We start from the raw sequence: 21,631 nt of genomic DNA on the forward strand, positions 1-21,631 counted from the left end.
GAAACAATGGATTACTGCACAGGGCTTAGGACATTAGATTAGATTTTTTTTTTCCAGAAAGAAAATGCTGCCAGTATAAGTCCACACCATCTGCACTGCAAAAGGCAGATAAATAGAGTTAACAGTAAAGTATATAACTGACCCATGGACAAAGCTAGAGGAGTTTTTGGAAAACTGTTTCTGCTGTTATATTTACAATATTATTTGTCTTCCTCACACTCAGGGGAAAGCTAGATTTCAGAAGAAAAACTCTTTCCATTTAGACTTCTCAATGATTAAAATCATTTTATTGTTTTGCTCAAAATTATTTGTACATTTAAGTAATTCAAAAAAAAATTTCTACCACGCCTTATTGTCAATAGGCCATTCTTTATTATATATTAGACAATTACATTAACAAAAAGTAAGGCAGTAGAGGGCTACAAATTGACTAGGGTTCTAGAGGCTTTAATACTTCATACAGAATTTCCTTAAGGTTTAATAAAGTATTATCTATTTATGAACTGTATGTAAATATGTTTTTGTTGAGTCATTTCTTATTAAGCAGTCTTAACTAATTCTCAATTTTTCAGATATTGAGAATGCTAAAAGCTACGTCAAAATGGCTGAGTCTGCAAAAACACTGGCCAGTCAAAAGGTAACTCAGTAGCCACGCTTTAAAGCAATATTGATTATATTGGCTGGTTGTTAGGTCTTATACAGTAACCCCAAAGACTCATGTATACATATTTTTTGTTTGTTGAAGGACTACATGCCATTCAGTGACCTCTACGTTTCTGCATTCAAGAAAGACATGGAGTACAACCAGCTGCTTATTCAAACCTCCATGACTCTTCAGACCAATAAATTCATGCAGGTAAGAGTAACGAGAAGTAAATTATGGCCCTTCACCACTTTATCTTGTCCCTAACAAAGAACATCTGTTGGGTTATTTCATTGCATAAAATAATCTGTAAAAGTACATTAGTTTATAAATTGTTTGTTCTTTGCCTCGTTTTTATTAACAAGTAATACTGAAGTGTAATTGTTGACTTTCATTTCTTCTCAGCCTCTTGTGGCTCGCAAAAATGAACTGGATAAGCTGAGGAAAGAAATCAAGGAGCAGTGGCAGAGGGAGCAGAAGAAAATGGTATTTACAGAATCACTGTGTAGATGTTGTTTGATAATTACTCGTAGCTAAGTAGAAGAGCTCCACTGTAGTGTTACAAACTGGTGAGCTTTCCACAGAGCATGTTGCAATGTTATCAACCTGCCAGGAGATTAGTCATCAGTGACTGAGGTGGTGTTTCTATTATAGAAAAATGTCCAATTTTCTAGACAATGGCAACAAACGAACTTCGGTGTGCCTTTTCAAATGCAAAGCTGATCGTCCGCCAAACGTATCTGATTAAATTTATGATAACTTTTGAACACATATGCCACATTTTAATCACATGGTCTTTGTGGCTGATCTGTGTGGCTTTGGCAGCAAGAGGCAGATGCAACCTTGCGAAAGGCACGGGCACTGAAGACCCAGAGGAGGGAGGAATACCAAAAAGCCCAGTCAGCAGCAAGTCGCTCTCAGGAGGATCAGTCTAATGCTGGGAACAAACAGCTGGAGAAGAAGAGAAAGCTAGAAGAGGAGGCTTTACAAAAGGTGGGCGGGAGAAATGAAAACAGAAAAAGTAACTGGTGTCAATATTTTGTGGCATTATTTGGTATGGACAGTAATTTTTCTGTGCGCATTTCTTCTCTGTCCTTATGCTACTCTCTGTCCATTGTTTTGGGTAGGCGGAGGAGGCCCAGGGCCAGTACGAGAACTGCATAGCTGACGCAGGGAGCAGGAAAATGGATCTGGCTAATGCGAAGAGCACTATCCTGACTCAGATCCGAGAAATGATCTTCCAGTGTGACCTCACACTAAAAGCTGTGAGAAGCAGTTTATATTTCTGAAAGAGTAATTCAGACTGTACAATCACTGTTTTAAAAAAAGCGTATATCTTATATGTAGATCACAAAATGAAACTGTAAAACTTAAATATGTTATCACTTTCAGTTTAACTGACAAACCTTCACAAAAGCTGGAGTTCTGTTTCTTTCTGTGTGATTTCATTTCACAATGTTTCTCCATAATAACTGAAAATAGAAGTAGCTTGAATACTATATAACTGATATCTGTATTATATACTGCCCTTCTTTAGTTTGGGGTTAAAAAGAATTTTGAATTAAAAGATTATTTTATATACATTTTAGAGGAGGGTTGAAATATGGACTGTGACCACAGTACTGGGTAATCAATTCTTGCTTGCTCTATATATGTTTAGTCAGTGTTTGGCTGTTTTCTTATTTGGACTATGAGTCCAAGTATGATCGTAATCATTACAGTGCCATGAAAAAGTATTTGACCCCTTCCTGATTTGTCTGTTTGCATAATTGTCACAGTTAAATGTTTCAGATCATCAAACAGATTTTAGTATTAGACCCAAAGATCATCTCATTAAATAAAAAATGCAGTTTAAAAAAAAAATGTATTAATAGAAAATTGCTATCCAAACTTACTTGGCCCTATTTGAAGAACTAATTGCTCCCTAAACCTAATAGCATTTGCGACAACTGGCAATGAATCTTTCACATCATCTTGGAGGAATTTTGGCTCACTCATTGTTGCAGAATTTTTTTAATTCAAACATATTGGAAGGTTTTGGAGTATGAATGGCCTGTTTAATATCATGCCGAAGCATCTCAGTCAAATTTAAGTCTTTGGCTAGACCACTCCAAATCCTTCACTTTGGCTTTTTTGAGCCATTCAGAGGTGGACTTGATGCAGTGTTTTGGAGCACACAAACTGATGGCTGGACGTTCTCCTTCAGGATTTTCTGGTAGACAGTTCAAGGTTCTATCAGTTATGGAAATATGTCCAGGTCCTGAAGCAGCAAAGTAGCCCCAGACCACCATACTAGCACTATGTTTGACTATTGGTTTATGTTGTTGTTTCAACTTAATATTTTCTTGATTACCATCAAGATGCTTTTGGACAAATGTGAGACGAGCCTCTATGTTCTTTTTGGTCAGAATCGAAACTCTCATGGATTACTCTTCGAGTAATATGGTTGACCAGCCACTCACTGGGAAAGTTCACCACAGTTCCAAGTTTTCTCTGTTTGTGGATAATGGATTATGGTTCACCTGAGTCTCAAATTATTAGAAATGGCTGTGTATTTGATATAGACTGATAGATGCCAGTGACTTGGTTTACCATCTCTTATTTAAGTTTCTTTAGATTGTGGCGTGATCTCTTTTTGTCACACAGGTTCTAAATAAGTGATTTATGGATTTCGCAGTCTGGCAGTAATCAGCTCTGGGTTTGGCTTTTGAAAAACTCAGCTTTGCAAAAATTCTGGTTAATCACAATTCATTTATGATTTAAAAAGGGAAAATTACTTTTTCACATAGTGCCATGTAGATTTGGATAGCTTTTTTTAAAAGTGTTTACAGTTGCTTGAGCTCTCTTTCTTTATGTGTCATTTGCTGACTCATCCAGTTTAAATTTCTTTTTGTTTTTTTGGTTTCAGGTGACAGTGAACTGGTTTCAAATGCAGCAGACACAGACCGTGTCACTTCCTGCACACTACCAGGCCCTCAGTGAAAATGCCAAGTTGTATGAGCCGGGCGAATGCTATGCAGAGTTTGTGCGTAACCTGTCCAAAAATCTCCCTAAAGAGCATCTTCACTCCGACTCCATCTCCTCCGAAAATATAAGGTATGAAGGACTATGAATGCAAAGTCATATCCTAGAATTTTTTAAAAGTTTTTAATGATTTATTGGTCCGCTAAGAGGGAAGCTTATAATAAAAATGGCTTTGAAATGATTATGCATAACATGAAACTAATGTTTTTAAAATCAAAACTTCCTAGCTTTGTACAAGTACTTTTAAGAAGGACCTGCTTGTTATACTTTTTTGTGATACTTTATTGCAGTTTAAAATTTGCCATAATTCAGCAGAATGTTGTACATGTTGCCATAATATGTGATCATTGGATTTAATTGAGTTGACACAGACTGTCTGTAAGTAGACTCACAAGTATTAGCTGTGTTGCATTTTTTGGTCATTGTAGCTGAAGCTTCATTTTTGGACGGCTGATTTTGAAAGTACCTTTTGCTGTCGCTCACACCCCTTTGGAAGTTTCTCAGTTCTTCTTTCAGCAAAGGTTAACAGTGAGTCAGAGTTGGAGCGAGAGAAAGAAACTAGGAGAGACAGAATGCGCGTTGAATTCCTTGCCCTTCCTCAGGAAATATCTGTGGCTCGGGCTGAATGCAGGAGGGAAGATTGCGAGCGTGAGAGTATGGCTCTGGTTTGGAGGAGTCCCAACACTCTATGTAGTTTGTCTGAATAAGATAAATGCTCATTATTACAAAGAAAATAATACACACTAAGTTAATAGAACAATTAATGATGCTGGTACATTACTTATTATTAGTAAATTACAGATGTTGCTACAGACTAAAATAGCTGTCTGTCTGGAATGCGAACTTAGTACTTAGCTACGTTTGTGCTTCCATTTCTCTAAAGGCATTTTTAACGTGACATTATGTGTCGTAGCCGTCTGCTCCTGGGCCTAATTTCAGTTTCTGTTCCTTAATGTTGTCTTTCAGTTTTTACCAGAGCACAAGTTACTTCTGAAAAAAAGCCTTGATAATAACACATAACGCACACACACACAAAAATTGTATGACTTTTATCAACATGTATTTATAGCTGTGCAATTACAAAAGCCCTGCCAGATCTTTTAATTCTTTTCAGTTGTTGGACTAACTAAATATTGCTGAGACTGTATACGCATGATAAAAGTGTGCTTAAATCTTGTATTTAAATGCATTAAAAACATATCAAAGGAATTCTATTCTGAGCCAGAAAAGCAAAAAACCTATGCGCCAGGTGAAGTAAGGGTTGAGTCAGCAGTCCTGTCCAAATGCGACAGATACACACTGAAATGTAATAATGCTGAATAGGGCAATAGGGTTTAAAAACAAAACAAAACAATTAGTCATAATCAAAGTTCTAATTGAAAGCCTTAAATACCAACTTTATTTCTCAGATTTGGCAGCAAAAGGTCAGTGGGCAGCTATCATTCCTCCCACGGCAACCTGTCACAGGCATCCACCACCTCTTGTGACGTGTTGAGCGGAGAGGAAACGGACAGTACCATACATCGGCCTGCAAAGATCAGTGAGCACAGGTCCAGCAGCAGCACAGACATACAAGGTACATTCAAACACATGTTAAGTTTATTTAACTTGCTGATGCACTTTGAAAGTATAATGGTCAAAAAGAATGGTTGTTGTCTGTGTCTGTACAAGAAAATTCACAGAAATTCCCCTTTGGTGTCACATTAGTGCTATAAAGGGGAGTCTTAAAATAAACCTTTATCCAACATAGCTATGTACTATTTTAGAAACTGTACAATTTTAGAAACAAGCTAAGAATGATTGGCACTGTTGCTGGAGGTTGAATGTCTTTATATGAACCTCTCAGGGACTTACCCTGTGTTCTGAGTCATGGAAATGTTCTCTTGACTAGAGTCAAAACAGTTTGGGTTGTGTGTTGCTTAATCACCATAAGTCTGGAATATCTGTGTAAACTGCTTGTTTCTGAAAATAACTAAAACTGACACTACAAATGTCGCTTCACGAGCGGTTGCCATGTAGCTTTATTTTCTGTTGTTATTCTTTTTGTGTGTGACTGCGGGTCTGTGTGTGCTTTTGCAGCTCTAAGAAACCAGACCCCACTGAGAGCATGGGGCTCAAGTAGTCAGGGGAGCCAGGGTGGGATGTGCAGTGACTCAGAAAGTGCTGGAGGCAGCAGTGAGTCAAGGTCCATGGACTCCCCCACTGCCAGTCCAGGTAAGAGGACTTTAAATTTTAAAACGTCTCATAAATTCATTATAAAGGTCTTGTGAGTGTTTGACCAGTAGTAACTGAAAATGATCACATTAGGCAGGGAAATGAGTATTTGAGGATCTGGTTATAAAAATATGAATATACGAGACAGTAAAATAAAACTTTTATCATATTGGACACAGTCTAAGTGATCTGAGAAGATGAACAGATATGGCTTTTACTGTGATCTGTTCACTTTATCTTGTGAAATATTCAGCAGTAAATCTACTCGTGCATGGTATAGCTTATGTTTTTATCTAGTGTCCCTGATTTTGCTCTTGTGTGGTAAAACTACATTTTCATATAGTAACTGAGCATTTTGGTACACATTTGTTCAGGCGACTTTAAGCGCCGTTTGCCCAGAACTCCTTCCACTGGGACCATGTCTTCTGCTGACGATCTGGATGACAGAGAGGCACCATCCCCCTCAGACAATGGTGAGATATGTTTGTAATTGTGGGTGTGTTTTGTTCCTGTCACTGTATGCTCTCTGTGTACCCTTCTGCTCAGGAGGATAGAAAGGTAATCATTGTATACCTTTTTGTGACAAGGAAGTCTAGAAAGGGATGGAGAAATAGTTAGCGACCATTGCACAATTCTTTATCATGTATTACACATGGCGGTGTTCTGCTAGTCCAAATCTGTGGTGGTTTTTGCTTAGATCAAATGTTTTTATACTCAGTGGCACTGCACAGATAGAGGTCGTGTTAGTTTTGGCTGATACTTTCAGCTAACACTTCCTGTATCTGTGTTGACCTCATCCAGTCTTTGTGTTCTTACTGTGAAATTAAACAGCCAATGAGCTATTCGACCTATTTTTCAGTGTGCATGGTTAGAAAGCCCATTTAACTATAAAAAGCCACCATAATAGCAGATTTTAAAATAATTATGCTAACTAGAAGATAGTGTAATTCTCTTACAATTTAGGTTTTTGTTTTTTTTGCTTTGAAGTAAATGCCAGCTTCCCTTCTAATAATAACTCTGAATGATGTCACTTGTCGAGTTAGTTCCTTTCCTCATCAGCGGTTCTGTTTTTTAGGTCTGGCAGAGATGGTGACAGAGACCTCCAGTTCTCCTGGTCCTTTCCGAAATGCTCAGATGTCCAAAGCTGCTCAAACCCATAAGCTAAGAAAACTTCGAGCCCCGTCTAAATGCAGAGAATGTGATAGTCTGGTCGTTTTCCATGGAGCTGAATGTGAAGAGGTACAGTAAATATGCTCATCGTGATAATTGTCTTGTGTATTAGGTGTTTATAAAGGATCAGTGTATTTTGCAATTCTGCAGGGAAGACACAAGTTAATTATACTGTCGCTTCATTTGTCTTTTACAGTGCTCCTTGGCCTGCCATAAGAAGTGTTTGGAGACACTCGCCATCCAGTGTGGTCATAAAAAGCTACAAGGCAGGCTACAACTGTTTGGTATTGATTTTGCCCAAGCAGCAAAAAACAGTCCAGATGGTATCCCCTTTATAATCAAGAAGTGCACTTCTGAGATTGAGAGTCGAGCCCTCAACATCAAGGTAAGTCTTTTTTCCCTGTGATGCAGGGATGGTTACTTTTACTACCTCATCTCTTATTGTGTTGCAGTTTTATAGCTATAAAAGTTCATGTGTGACCTTAAATACAATACCATTGACTTATGTATCAAGTATTTTCTGTGATTATGAGTTACATTAAAAAATGCATTGGTCTGTGTACATCTCACAGGGCATTTATCGTGTGAATGGTGCCAAATCACGCGTTGAGAAGCTCTGTCAGGCGTTTGAAAATGGGAAGGATTTGGTTGAGCTGTCTGATCTCTCCCCTCATGACATCAGCAATGTTCTCAAGCTCTATCTTAGACAGGTGGGCCTGAAATTCTTACTTGTTGGGAGGTTATTGAGAATTAGCATGCCACTTAAGTTAAAGGTTGTTTATGTTTAAAGGCTGTTATGATCTGAAGTATTGTTAAGTTAATGTTAAGTCGATCATTTAGATTTTACCCTTACTTTATTGTGCTTCTTTCATTTGGATTTAGTTTTTTGGGTACATGTAAAATGACTTTAATAGCATATTGATATTTTCCACTACAAGAAACTCAAAACACTTTGGTTGTTTTACTCAGTTACCAGAGCCACTGATCCATTATCGATTCTACAATGATGTCATCGGTTTGGCAAAAGAGTGCCAGAGGGTGATAGTGGAAGAGGCTGATAATAAAGCTCAAAACAACCAGCCAAGAGAGAAGACTGGGCCGAGTATGCAGCTGAACAGAGTCATTTTTAAGATCAGAGATCTCTTCCGCCAGCTGCCCCCAGCCAACTACAGGACTCTGCGCTACCTGATCGCACATCTACACAGGTAAAGGCTGAAAACCAAAACCCCGAATTATTTCAGAGTGTAAATTCAGTCTGTTCCTCATAATTAGAATAATATGTGTAGTTCCTCATAACAGAAAGGGAAGCAGAGACTTCTCTGTAGCATAGCGGAAGTAGCAGGCTTACTAACACAAAATTAGTTCTCTGTCGATCTCATTACACGCAACTTTAAATTTACACCACCATTAATAAAACTCTAAATAGAATATATATACTTTAATTTAACTTAGTTGATGTTCTTACTTGATTTGCAGGACTTTTAGACCACGACATGACAGAAACATGCAATTGGCATGTAGATGATTGTTGAGGTTTTGGTAGTTGTTTCAGATTCTCAGTGTCAAAGGTGATTCGCTGAAAACTATTATCAAATCTTTTTATCCAGATCAATAAAGGGACCGATGCTGCTCTACAGAATGTCGCTTTATGTCTCATTTTGTTGTGTTTCATTAAACAGATACAGCAATACTTGAACCATACCTAGAAAGATGTCTTTTTCAAATGAAAACTGTTATCACTCTTTGACTCCCACAGAGTCTCAGAGCAGGCCGAAGAGAACAAGATGACTGCGAGCAACCTTGGCATCATCTTTGGCCCCACACTGGTGAAGCCACAGCATACAGATGCAGAGGTGTCTCTGTCCTCCCTGGTGGATTACCCCTACCAGGCACTGATGGTGGAGCAGCTGGTGAAACACTTTCAGACAGTCTTTGATGCATCTTTCCTACCTAGTTCTGACACAAGCAGCGCTGGCCAGGCCTCCCCCAGACTTACCCCGCAGGAGAAGATTCGACAGCTTAGCAGACACTCAACCTCCCTGACTGACATCAAAGAGGTGAGGAGGGATTAAGGCAATCATAAAACCAAATTTGAGTCATTTTGTTTATGCTGTGATTAGGATGTAACCAGTCAAGTGAAAAGAGGCCATATGTGCCTTTAAAGTTATCTTTCCCAACAGTTCAGTGTTAATAAAATCAACTTTAATACAGTATATTAATGTAATCAAAAAGATTCAGTATTTTTTTTATTTTTTTTAATAGAAATTACTCTATGGCACAATTAAAAAAAACAACAACTCATCTTTACAAAACAGTAAACAAAAAATTCTCCCTCCTCTAGGTTTCAGGTGTTTTTGTTACATGTAGATACAGTTTAGTTTATTGTAATCTGTTTATATCGTTTCAGAGCACCAAAATCTACAAAAGATACTCATCTGTCATCCCATCATCTCACATCATGGGTGAGGTGCAGGAGGTCCGACCAGGAAAACACAAAATAGGGGTCTCGACATTGGACAGAGTCAACGGGGTCCAGGCTTCTAGTGGAGGAGATGTTCAGAGATCAACCTTAGTGTTTGGTCGTCCCAGCACCATCGTCTCCTCTGTCACCACCATGGCACCAAAGGTACAGCTGCGCCACCAGCGCGCCAGACAAGCGTCTCGACCAGTCAGCATGCCACTGGAACGCCTGCCCGCACCAGCTCAAATCGGCGAGAGGAATAATCGAAACACCAGCGATGTTGTTGATTCAGGCTCTGTTAAGCGGGAGACCATTGCTGAAACTATACAGGAGATGCCAGAGCCAGAGAGGGCTCGGCAAAGTGGCTCATCCAGGGTTAGTACCTACTACATTACTCCTTTTATTGACACTCAGAGGAGGACGTGGGACAAGAAGTACAAGCACTATGATGTTACACCCAGGACTGCTATGATAATGGCCAACCTACCATCTGCCAGTTCTGGAGTGCAGCCTGTAAAGGCAACGATACCTGTTAGCAATGTTGCAACCCCAACAACTGCGTCTGTGGTTCCAACGACGAGTAGCGTTAGCACCGTATTCTCCAGTAACCTTTACACATCGTCACTCAAGTCTGTTTGGACCTCCAAAAGGGAAAATGACACTCAGAGTTCACTCCGCGAGTCTAGCAGCTCACCAAACCTTCCACTAACACTCAGGGCACCGAGGACTCTGCACCCTCCTTCTGGAACTTTCTACAAGCCCCCTGTTTCCAACAACGGCCGTGCTACAACACTCCCAAACTGGAATACTACTTTAACTACCGCCACCACCACCAGCTTATCATCCACCCCCACCATCATCTCCACTACCATTAATTTGTCACCCACCACCAACATCACCATCATTACCACATCACCTGCTACTACCACCACCACCACCACCTCATCGTCTTTCCCCAACAGCCCTGTTGAAGCAGCGTGTCCGTCCCCTGTCCTTAAAAGCCCCACACAGACGCCACTCCAGACTCAGGACTCCACTGACAGTGCCATAGACTCTGGGGTCTCAACCTCTGCTCCCATGTCACCCCCTCAGTCTCCTCCCCCTAGCAGCCCTGACGACCTTAGCCCTAGTGAGAATAAACCTGTTTACCAAAGACTGCGACCCCGGCGGCTGCAGGAGCTCAAACACAGAGAGGCTCATTTTGTCTGACACCAAAAAAAGGAGAAACAAACAAAAAAACTCATATGATATCTGTAAATATTACTTTATCACAGTGAATGCTGGGGAAAAGATTTTTATCATCAAGCTGAGCATGGAAGGAAATGTCGACCTGTGAAAATAAACCATAAAAGTGTTATAAAAGTGCTAATATATTCTTTCATATGTCTAAGTCAACAGCAGCTGGTTTAAGCGCTCAAAATGTCGATGCCAACACAATCGTTTATTGCCACATTTTTAAATAAATAAATAGATTAAATGTATGACAAAGAAAACTGGCAACAAATCAACTTCTGTCTGAAACGAACTTTAAGCCTATCACATTTCTTCTTGAATATTTGATTTATACAGAAATCTATTTTACACACTGCACTTAATAATCCAGGTTCAGATTCTGGGGTTCCTTTCATTTTAAAAAATTAGTTTAACTCTTATTCCACTAGGTATAAATGTAAGTACTTCAAGCATGAGGGTTCTTACTGATAAAGAAGTCAACATTTACATCTTTTAATGTGTTCATAGCCTGTGATTGGTACATCTTTTCTCAGCATGTAAATCATTTGTATCTTTGTACATTTTTATATTCATTGATGCATATTCCATGTCTGTCACAAAGGTTGTGTTTATTCACATTTTTGTGACTATACGGAAGACGAATGACACGCAACAGTTCCTGCTGCAAATTAAACATTTGAAATGACTCTGTTTGAGATTGAGTTTTGTTGTTGTTGTTTTGTTTGTAGATTTCTGTTCAGCGCCCTGGAGAATCAAGGTTATATTTGAAAGGTTGTTTTAAATTTATTGCTTTATGCTATATTTATTTGGTGTGTGTCTGTTTCAGTTTTCCCTCTTACTTATAAGGGTACTCACTTTTTTCTTCTTTTTTATCTCTACACAGTAGCTTTAATGTGATACCGTCAAGATTTCAGATTCCCTTCACCTAATTTCCCATGTCACCTACTCCACCTTGTCGAGCTGCTCAAAACAATGAGTCATTTCAGAACTGAAACAAACCCCCTTGTCTCTGAGTCTGATCAGCTCCTGTGTCACTCAGTCCAAACTGATTTATTATGGAGGTGCTTAGCTGAAAGGCTTTCTTCCAGAGTGATGTGCAGTGACTGTGCAGGTAAATCTTGCTCCTTTATCTTTCTAAAAGCACACTGGTTGCCGCCGTGATGAAACACATCTCCAGTATAGGATGAAACATCTCTCCACCTGGATTCCTCCTTTCCTCTTCCGTAGGTATCCCCTTAATTCTGCCTCAAAATGGATGACGGTTGTGTTTTTTCTGCTTGCCCATGTTGAGCTGGGAGATTAGAGCAATCAGATTAGGAGTGCTGCTGACCTGCAGGCAGAGGAGAGGGAGTGGGCAGCTAGAAGGCACACGGATCTCTTACCTTGCTTAATTTTTTCCCAATACTTCAGCTTGTCGGTGAACCTGTTTCTCTAGATGTCGTTCTACTTTTCTATCATTCCATAACAGGTAAGGATCTGTATTTACTTGTTTAAGCTTGTTGTTGACTAAGTTGTTTGGAAGATCGTGTAACAAAGAGATATGGCTGCTAATTACTGTTTGGCTTTTAGATTCACTCAGAACATCTTGGTATTGATTTGCTGTGACCTTTCTTTAAAGGGATGAGTGGAACCAAACTGTATCAGAACTGCCCCCATATTCCAAAATGACTATTTTTCTAACTTGCATAAAGGTAAATGACAAATTTAACAAACAAAATAAGACTTCAGACTCAGTGAAGGGTGTCATGGCCACTGGTTATACTTGAGGGAAGCTTAGCCAGTTCGTACACCTGTGGGAGATATTGGAGCGGTGTGTTAGGGTGTTTTCTCCACCATTACCACAGCAAATGAGGGACTATCAATGCAATAATTGCAATGGTGTTCACTCTGACCAATAGAGACATAGAAAGGTGCCTAAGTACATTAAAGCTGTTTTGGTGGGACATGGCAGACCAGTGCCTTTTAAAGTGATTTATGCCACGGTTTTTTTCTTCTTTTTTTCAGCTTTTTTTCCCAAAGATGAGAGCAGAAAGCACAAAAACCCCCAAAATTACATCCAGAGATGTCACATACATAATGATAGCTTTTACTCTCCTGTTTCAGTCTTACAGCATCCCCTGTTTTCCAGACAGGTGTTCATGCGCTCTGAGGTAATCTGTTGGACACGTTGCACTGAGCAAATTACTCTTCATGTCCGAGATTTTCTGAAGCACCATCTGCACATATCCTGTATATGTCACTGGCATTTTCCCCTTAACATCTCCCTGAAAATTAATTTGCCTTTGGAATACATCTGCATGAGAGTAGGTTCAAATTGCAAGTATAAAGCTTTATTTGTATACACGCACAAAGTCATGTAAATACATCCTGTAACCGTGTCTGTTAACACATATGGTAGTTAATAACATCACCCATTGCCACTGCAGGTAAAATTTGTCCTTTTGCATTAATCAATAGAGGTTCAGTGGTTTTGCGGAGCCTGTCAGGGTTCTGTGTGTTTTGTGAATTAATTATCTGCAGTTGTAGTAAAACCTCTCATAAACCAGTTCAAATATAAGTCTGATATGAAATGAGCACAAGACAAAATCCAGCCCAAGACAAGACGTGCTCTTAGGGCTAGATCCACATATGGGTCTTTCTGAACTCCAATAATTTGATCTAGTTTGTCTCGTGTCTTCGAAATAGCTGTAGTAAATGTCATCACTAATGGAGTTATGTTATCTACAGGTTTATTAAAGTCTGATGACCCCTTCCAGGGGTTGAGCTGCAGAGCAATGAAGACTGGCTCTCAAGTCAGCCTGTTACTGTGGAAAAACTGGACTCTTCGAAAGAGACAGAAGGTAACACTTTTTATATATATTGTATATATAGAAATAAATAGTATGAGAACGACAGAAACACAACCAAAACAATTACCATAGGGTTTGAACATTAATATACATACATATATATATGTATAATATATGTATATATATTAATGTTCAAACCCCATGGCAATTGTTTTGGTTGTGTTTCTGTTGTTCTCATACTTCACGGTGTATGACTGTATCACATCTGTCTATCCAGATCCGCTTCCTGGTGGAGATCTTCTGGCCAGTGTTGCTATTCATTGGTTTGGTGTGGCTGAGGAAAGCCAATCCACTGTACCAACAACATGAGTGTAAGAAGAATTCGCCAATTATGCATCAAGTTTTCAAATTAGAAAAGAAAAGAAAAAGACAAAATTGTATTTGCTGAAATTCCTTTCTTTCCTTGTAAAAATAGTATGCCTTTACCCTTTCACAGTTCTGTTAACATCAAATCACAACCTCTCACATTGCCTCTAACGTAGTCTGTGTTTCTTTAGGTCATTTCCCCAACAAGGCGCTGCCCTCTACAGGGATTCTCCCTTGGATTCAGGGCATCTTCTGCAACGTCAACAATCCCTGCTTTAGATATCCAACCCGAGGAGAATCCCCAGGCGTTGTTTCCAATTATAATAACTCGGTGTAAGCATAACTCAGCTCTTTTAAACTTGGTAAAAACCACTTTTAACCTTATAAAAAAATGGGTTTTTTTGTGTGTTTTTTGGGGGGGTTATTCCAGATTGGCGCGATTCTACAGCAACATCCAAAAGCTTCTGCTCAATGACACGGAGGTCCAACAGCTTGGCAGGCTTTGGCATGAAATGTCATCATTCTCAAACTTCATGGAAACTTTACGCAACAATCCGTCTGCAGTCTCAGGTGAAGTCAAAAAAGAGGAAAGTGGCCAGTAGACGTTTTTATTAATAAGCTGACAAAAAACTGACTATTGAGAACAAGGTTTCTGGACAGATGTGAACCCAAAGGTGCTAATAATTTTCCTTTTAAGAGACATTAATTCTTAACCTAACATAAACAGAAAACAGTAGCTATAAAAATATTTATTTATTTTGTCCAATTTCTGTAAATTACGTTATACATTTTCAGTGCTGCATGGATGCAGGCTTTAAAAATATCTTTTATTGTAGATTTTGCCACTTGCTTTAAAAAGTACGTACATGACATCTACACAAAAAGAATTCCTCCATGGTGGTTTATAAACTTCCCTTCACTATTTTTCACTTTGGCCTTTTAATCCTGGGTAATTTGCACATTATGGTGCTGAGTCACATGCCGTTTTTTATGACTAGGCCCAAAGGCATACCCGAAATGTGTTCTCAGTATTTCTTCCTAAGAAATTAGCTTTAGTTTTTGGCAGGGAAATGTGCATAAACACCCCTCCTCACTGCGTTTTCTCTGAAAATCTGTGTCAATCTTTTCTGCTGTGAATCATTTCCTCAGCGCAGTGGGTCAAAGTTATTTTTTGCTGATTTTGACCTTTCGCTATCTCTGTTCATGATTTTCCGTTTAGGTCGCGGGCTGAAGGTGGATGATATTTTGAAGGATGATGAAGTTCTCACAGCCTTCCTGTTAAGAGATGCCGGGCTCTCAGAGTCTATAGTTTATCAACTTGTCAATGCACAAATACGACTTGAACAGGTACATCTTTTTAGAAAGATTTTTGCAGAGGTTAATGATGAACTTTTGCGGAGAATCAAAATTAAAACCATGCTTTACCTGGATTGTGGCAATTGCACTTGTCTAAAAAGACATTATATACATTATAGTAACTTACTGAATATGAATACAAATATTTTGATGCTGTTTTGCAGTTTGCATTTGGAGTCCCAGACCTGCAGCTGAAAGACATAGCATGTAGTCAGGCCCTCTTGGAGCGTTTCCTGTTCTTCCCCACTCGCATGGGACTGCATGGGGTCCGCAATGCTATGTGTGCCCTGAGCCAGCAAAGGCTCCAGAGGATAGAGGATGTCCTGTATGCTAATCTGGACTTCTTCAAGATCTTTAAGCTGGTTAGTAGCTTGTTTTAACTTATACAGTGGTGCATCATTCATATCACTAGGTGATGATCTAGTATGTCTAACAGCAGATGTTGGTTCCCACATCCACGCACTGCTCTCTATTGAAAGACTGGTCATTATAGATACTCACACATTCACTGATGGATATCGATGTGCATCTCTTGTGTTACTGTATTGATTTTGCATATTTACTCTGCTTTGGAATGTCAGGATGTATTAATGCATTAAGTCATGTACATATTTATATTATATATTATTTAATATTTGTAAGCACTTTAATCTATCAAAGTCTGGTAGCTTCACAGTTTAAACCTGAAGCGATAAATGTGGGTCCAAACTGTCACAATTTCTGGAGGCAAATCGTGCGGAGAGAGAGAGAGAGGTGTGGATCCAAACGCAGACACAGAGGGAAACTGAGCTGAGATGCGAACCAATAGCGGACCGTTTATTTAGCTGCTGATTGATTACAGGAACGAAACTGAACAGTGACTTGACTCAAACTGAGATGTCAAACTATGACCTTTACTTTGGCTGTGACTATGGGAGAGAACATAAGCAGACAACCAGACAGCTAACAGTAAGAAACACGAGACCTAAGTACACTGGAGGTTAATTGGGAAAGTGAACACACATGGGAAAACAGCTGACACAATTACCCATAATGACACAACAGGGAAGTGTAAACAAAACACATAGAAATGCAGCAACAAGAGGAGATAAACCTAAGAACTAGAATTTGCAGAACAGAGAAGAACTTGAGTGCTGGAAGTACAAAACAGAAACCATAACACTAGAAGTCATAGCCATAAATAAACCCAAGAACAATAGTAATCATAATAATAGTAATACAAATTCCAAAACCCTGGGTCACTGACCCAAGACCATAACACAAACTCAGGCAAAATTGTCCTACACAGTTTTAGAGACACACACTGCTGTGTATTTTCCGACTGTTTCAGGCATATTCACTGCAAGACGTTTTCAGAGAGAATTCATTAAATTTTGGCCAATAAATACAGCTCAAACCTGGATTTAGTCGGTGCAGGCCAGACAGTCACTCATCTACAAACCTATTATATGGACTTTTTAATATTAGCTGCGGCATCAGTAAAATTGATGTAGTGGAAGATGGAAAGTCTTCACATCTGGCATTTAGTCATGGAGTGCCACAGGGTTCTGTGCTGGCACCAATACTTTTTACATTATACAGTACATGGTTTCCTTAGGCAATAACAATATCAAGTAACACTGCGTTCATTTCCATTGGTTTACAGATGATACCCAGCTTCATTTCTCAGTGAAGCCAGGTGACACAAATCAATTAGCTAAACACTGGGAATCTTTTAAAGACAAAACAAAGTTATTGTATAAAAATAATGGATCTTACCTGGTGTCTAACCAGACATATACCCTTGATGGCATTACACTGGCCTCCAGCAAAAGTGTGAGAGCTCTTGGAGGCAGTTTTGACCAGGATATGTTGGATAGTGTGGACATTAAACACATGTGAAAGAAAGCAGGACTGCTTGCAATATCTCTTAAATTAGAAACATCCCATCTTAGAGTGATAAAAAAAATAGTTCATGCATTTATTAGGTCTAGGCTGGATTATTGTAATTTGGACTATTGTCATTTATTTTTTATCAATTTGTTCTAAATGTTCCCAGCAAATACTCAAGTTTATCCAAAGAGTACTAACAGATCATACTTCATACAGAGATCACATTTCTCTCATATTAGCGTCTCTTTACTGGTTTCATAATGAATCCACAATTTAATCTGAAATCCTTCTCCTCACACACAAAGCTCTGAATAATCAGGGCTCATCGTATATGAAAGACCTCATTGTACCATTTGATTGCAACAGAGCACTTCACTCTCAGACTGCAGGCTTACTTGTGGCTCTTAGAGTTTCCAAAAGTAGAGGGAAAGCTATCAGCCCCGTCTCGCATGGTACCATCTCCCACTTTGGATTTAGGAGACAGACACACTTTCTAGTTTTAAGATTAGGGTTAGGATCCCTTTTGATAAAGCTTACAGTTAGGGCTGGAATAGGTGTCTCTGAACCATTCCTTATCTATGCTGCTGTAAGCTCAGACAACTGCAAGACTTCATGTGATACACTGACTACTTCCCCACTCATTTCTTCTTACTCACCATATGTTTGTATACCACTGCAGCATGTCATTACATTTTTGTCTACTCTCTCCCTTAGTGTGTGTTTTGCCCGTCTCTTCTCTTTCTCCCCCGCCAGCGGGTTGTGGCATATGGCTGCACTTCCTTGACTCTGGTTCTGCCAGAGCTTTCTTCTCGTTAGAAGGCAGTATTTTTTTTCTTTCCACTGCTGCAAAGCACTTGCTCACAGGGGGCTGGTTGTTGGCGCTTTCTCTAGAATACTGTACAGTTGTTACCTTATTCTATAAATGGCCTTGAGGGGACTGTTGTTCAAATGTGGTGCTATCTAAATAAACCAGAATTGAATTGAACTGAGCTGAATTGGTACTGTCCTCCAAAAGCTTCAAAAGTGAGTGCTACAATACCAGTAAATCTTCTCTGTAGAAACTGTACATGTATGTCGAGGTTTGCATAGATATCAGTGCTGCACGTGAGGCCCAGTAGCTGGCTCTAGCAGGGGAGTCTGTAGAAGTGTTTGCTGGTTTTATTTTAGGCACTGGCTCTCTTTAGAAATGTTCGATTATCTTAAAAGCATATTGGGACTAAAACAGACCCTTTCTTTTTTAATAACACTTGTATTCACCTGTGATTATTTGAGCAAGTTGTCCTCATCCTCAACTCAAGAAATGTTATCTTCATTTTTGTCTCTTGTCTCCTTGTTCTGCACGCACACACAAATAGTGAAACAAAGAGTATAAGATCCACAAAACAACAGCAGGGACTCTCACGCTCATCTGAAATAAGTTTCACATATACAAAATGCACCTGAACTTTTTTTTACATTATTAAACAGCTAACAGTGTATAACTAGTGTTAGCTTACGCAATAGGAAAAATCTTTTTCCTAACATGTAACAAAAGATTTGTTTGTTGAGACAGGAAACCTGGCTATTGGAATATATGTAACTGACACTGTAATTGACAATCAAATTAGTCATTCTGTCCATACTCTTCCGTCTTATAAATTGCATCGTATTTATATGATATCAATGTCAAAAACTCCATTTCACTGCATGTCCAGCTGTAAATGTTGTACTCTCTCTTTATCATATGTCTGTGTTGTTCAGCCTGGGTGAGTCAGGTGATTGGCTGAGGGAGTTTACATGGCATTATCCTTCTTGGCCTGTTTCTTTAATGGGCTTAGAGCCTGCCTGCAGACTCTGTGGTATTCTGTAAGACAGGATGCCACTTCTCATACATATATTTTGAGTCAACATAGCTGCTAGCAAACCTGGTTTATATGGTTGCAAAAAACCTGACAAATAGTGCATCTTCACAGTGTTGCTGTGGCTTTAATTACCATTTTTTTAAAAGAAAATCCTTGGAATAGTGAAGAAGTTGCTATAAATAGCTTGCAAATTAGGGTCAATTAGAGACTACCCTATATTTAGACTTGAGAGATGTATGTTGTCAAATATCTTAGAGATGAAAAATCTGACCTAGAACCTTAAATTCCGCCTTTTGCCCTATGGTAACTGGAATAGTCTCCAGCCCCCCCACGACCCTGACAAGGATAAGCATAAGAGAATGGATGGATAGACAGTTTATGTGTGGGAAATCTGATCTCTTAATTTAACTCATTAACTCCATCGCACATCATGCCCATTACCACATTTACCTTGGTCTCATAGCAGCTGTCCTCCCATCATTACACTCTTGACTCCCTTCTTGCATCAACTTTTCAGTGCCCTCCCTTCCCACTCCCTTGCTTTCTCTCTATCCCCCTCACCATACTGCCTCCCTCCTTCCTTCGTTCATTGAAATTCAGGCACGAAGAATGCGAGAGGAAGGATATCTCGTGTGTGTGTGTTTGTCTTGGCACTCCTGGTTTCCTTACCCTCAGCACTCCTGCCCTGACCAGTCATTTCCTAACACCTACTGTTAATGGTTTCTCAAGAAGATAATGCCACTGAAGGATGCGTAGGGGAGTTATAATACGTAGTTCCACATCAAACAATTGGTGGATCTCAAGTTTAGCACAGGTTAAAAAAAATATGGCATTTTCTGTGCGTTTGATGTGGTTTTGCCCAGTAGTGTATTGCTTCAAATTCCTGGAAGTTTCCTGGAAATCACTTGTGACCAGATATGAATTTACAAGTCACAAGCTGAGATATTATATGATTTAAAAAGAGCAGTAATGGTTATAACATAAAAGAACAAAAGACCAGTTGTGTTTACATCCCCCTTTATCTGTAATAATCTCATTTTACTTTAATAGATCTCCTGTTTTGTTCCCCCCTAGATGCCTCAAGTTTTGGACAGAAGCTCCGTGGGCATTGACCTGCATTTCTGGGGCCAGGCTTTTAAGGCAACATCAGCGAAGATCCAAGATGTAAGTAGTCCAAATGTCATCCATCCCTTCTCTTCTGCTCCTTGAGTCTCTTCTTCTTCTCAAGCCCTCAGTATCAAAGGCACTAGTATTTTTAGTCATACAGGAAACTCGCCTCTTCCGTTGCTCCCCGTTCAAGAATCGCTCCCAGAAGAAGCTGAATGATGTGCTCAATACTGTGAGGGTTACATGTACAGTATGTGTTAAAAAATACATTTTTGCAAGTGCTTTGTGAGCTAAAAATATGCCTGTTGTGTATCTGCATACATGTAATGTATATGCATGCACATGCATCATAAATGAATGGATCTGAAACACTAACTACAATGGAATAGAACAGGGTTGAAGAGAATACAGTAGATACTGTAGATTACATTTTTTTTCTACAAGAAGAACACACGTGGAATGGAAATGTAAACACATATACACACACTTGCGCAAATGAAAGAAAAAAATGTATGAATGAGAAGATAATTTTCATTTCATTTCATTTATTTATTTATTTCACACTTGGTACAACAGATCAAACAATGAACAAATAACTGAAAAAGTAAAAAGAAAATGCATGATAAAAAATAATAAAATCAGCTTTCAAGAACTATCACTATTCAATTAAAGTCAGAAGAAGGAGACATAGTATGCTGACATGTTGTCAACAAGTCACAGCCACACAGAAACACAGATACGTTATTACACATCTAAAATATTAGACTAAAATAGAATAAAACTAAGAGAGTCGACTAGAACAAATACGGTAGAACATAATGAAATGGGATGTATTGGTTTATATTTAACAAAAAGCACAAACAGTATAAAACAGCATTGTAACACAATAGAGTAGAATAATGTCTGTGTGTTTATCAGGCAACACATACACACAAATCACTGTGACTGAGATGTGTGTTTAGGCACGTTCACGGTTTGTCCCAAGGGAGAGCGTATCCCATCATCACCTTAGCCAGGGGTGAGAGAGAAAGAGAGAGGAGGGTGGGAGGTAGAGGGAGGGAGGAAAAGAGGGACATTCTTTTGAGGTGACACATCCTGTAGGTGGGACCTTCGTATCACCGTGGTGACAGAAAGGCGAGCCAAAAGCTCTCATTACCCACCTCTTCTTCCTTTCAGTTCAGTGTGTGTGTGGATGTTTTTGTGCGAGAAATAATACATAAGAAAACAGAGGAAGAGGGAGTGAGCGCGACAGACATGAGGGGTGTGTTGTAGCATGCTTATGTCTGCGCGTGTCCACATGTAAAAGGTAGCTTTGAGTAGGAGTCATAAACTATCAAAGAGCCATTTTCATCACTCACCTCTGGAGCCAAATCAGTGATGACCCGTGCTAATAAATCCAAATATGATTTGAACCAAAACGCTCCCGGAGGAACTCAGTCCTACCAACATGTAGGAGCAACATGCAATACAATTATTGATGGCCTCCTTCATTATCTTCACAGAGGAAATTACATGTAGCAGGGAGAATTGCTCTCCTGGTTGAAGCTATTTTTGT

The 21,631-nt window shown here is 39.3% G+C and overlaps 2 protein-coding genes across 5 annotated transcripts in view; both read left to right on the forward strand.

Annotated features, from left to right (window-relative positions):
* The window catches only part of LOC102215519 (rho GTPase-activating protein 29-like), a 31,316-nt gene extending 19,886 nt beyond the window's left edge, over positions 1 to 11,430 (forward strand). For all 3 annotated transcript variants that reach the window (XM_005729074.1, XM_005729075.1, XM_005729076.1), the window contains 15 exons: positions 573 to 637; positions 746 to 856; positions 1,049 to 1,129; positions 1,469 to 1,636; positions 1,771 to 1,908; positions 3,552 to 3,739; positions 5,077 to 5,243; positions 5,747 to 5,881; positions 6,256 to 6,354; positions 6,957 to 7,120; positions 7,248 to 7,436; positions 7,624 to 7,761; positions 8,021 to 8,256; positions 8,808 to 9,108; positions 9,459 to 11,430. In XM_005729074.1, the coding sequence (XP_005729131.1) occupies positions 573 to 637; positions 746 to 856; positions 1,049 to 1,129; positions 1,469 to 1,636; positions 1,771 to 1,908; positions 3,552 to 3,739; positions 5,077 to 5,243; positions 5,747 to 5,881; positions 6,256 to 6,354; positions 6,957 to 7,120; positions 7,248 to 7,436; positions 7,624 to 7,761; positions 8,021 to 8,256; positions 8,808 to 9,108; positions 9,459 to 10,721 (3,443 nt within the window). In that variant the 3' untranslated portion in view covers positions 10,722 to 11,430. The remainder of the gene's footprint in view (positions 1 to 572; positions 638 to 745; positions 857 to 1,048; positions 1,130 to 1,468; positions 1,637 to 1,770; positions 1,909 to 3,551; positions 3,740 to 5,076; positions 5,244 to 5,746; positions 5,882 to 6,255; positions 6,355 to 6,956; positions 7,121 to 7,247; positions 7,437 to 7,623; positions 7,762 to 8,020; positions 8,257 to 8,807; positions 9,109 to 9,458) is intronic.
* Positions 11,431 to 12,077: 647 nt separating this feature from the next.
* Positions 12,078 to 21,631, forward strand: part of LOC102216210 (retinal-specific ATP-binding cassette transporter-like) — a 44,833-nt gene continuing 35,279 nt past the window's right edge. For both annotated transcript variants that reach the window (XM_005729077.1, XM_005729078.1), the window contains exons 1-8: positions 12,078 to 12,213; positions 13,473 to 13,585; positions 13,812 to 13,905; positions 14,092 to 14,233; positions 14,331 to 14,470; positions 15,120 to 15,247; positions 15,421 to 15,618; positions 20,044 to 20,133. In XM_005729077.1, coding sequence (XP_005729134.1) covers positions 13,520 to 13,585; positions 13,812 to 13,905; positions 14,092 to 14,233; positions 14,331 to 14,470; positions 15,120 to 15,247; positions 15,421 to 15,618; positions 20,044 to 20,133 — 858 coding nt within the window. In that variant the 5' untranslated portion in view covers positions 12,078 to 12,213; positions 13,473 to 13,519. The remainder of the gene's footprint in view (positions 12,214 to 13,472; positions 13,586 to 13,811; positions 13,906 to 14,091; positions 14,234 to 14,330; positions 14,471 to 15,119; positions 15,248 to 15,420; positions 15,619 to 20,043; positions 20,134 to 21,631) is intronic.

The sequence above is a fragment of the Pundamilia nyererei genome, unplaced genomic scaffold (assembly GCF_000239375.1).
Source record: "Pundamilia nyererei isolate P.nyererei 1_Seehausen unplaced genomic scaffold, PunNye1.0 scaffold00031, whole genome shotgun sequence".
NCBI lineage: Eukaryota > Metazoa > Chordata > Actinopteri > Cichliformes > Cichlidae > Pundamilia > Pundamilia nyererei.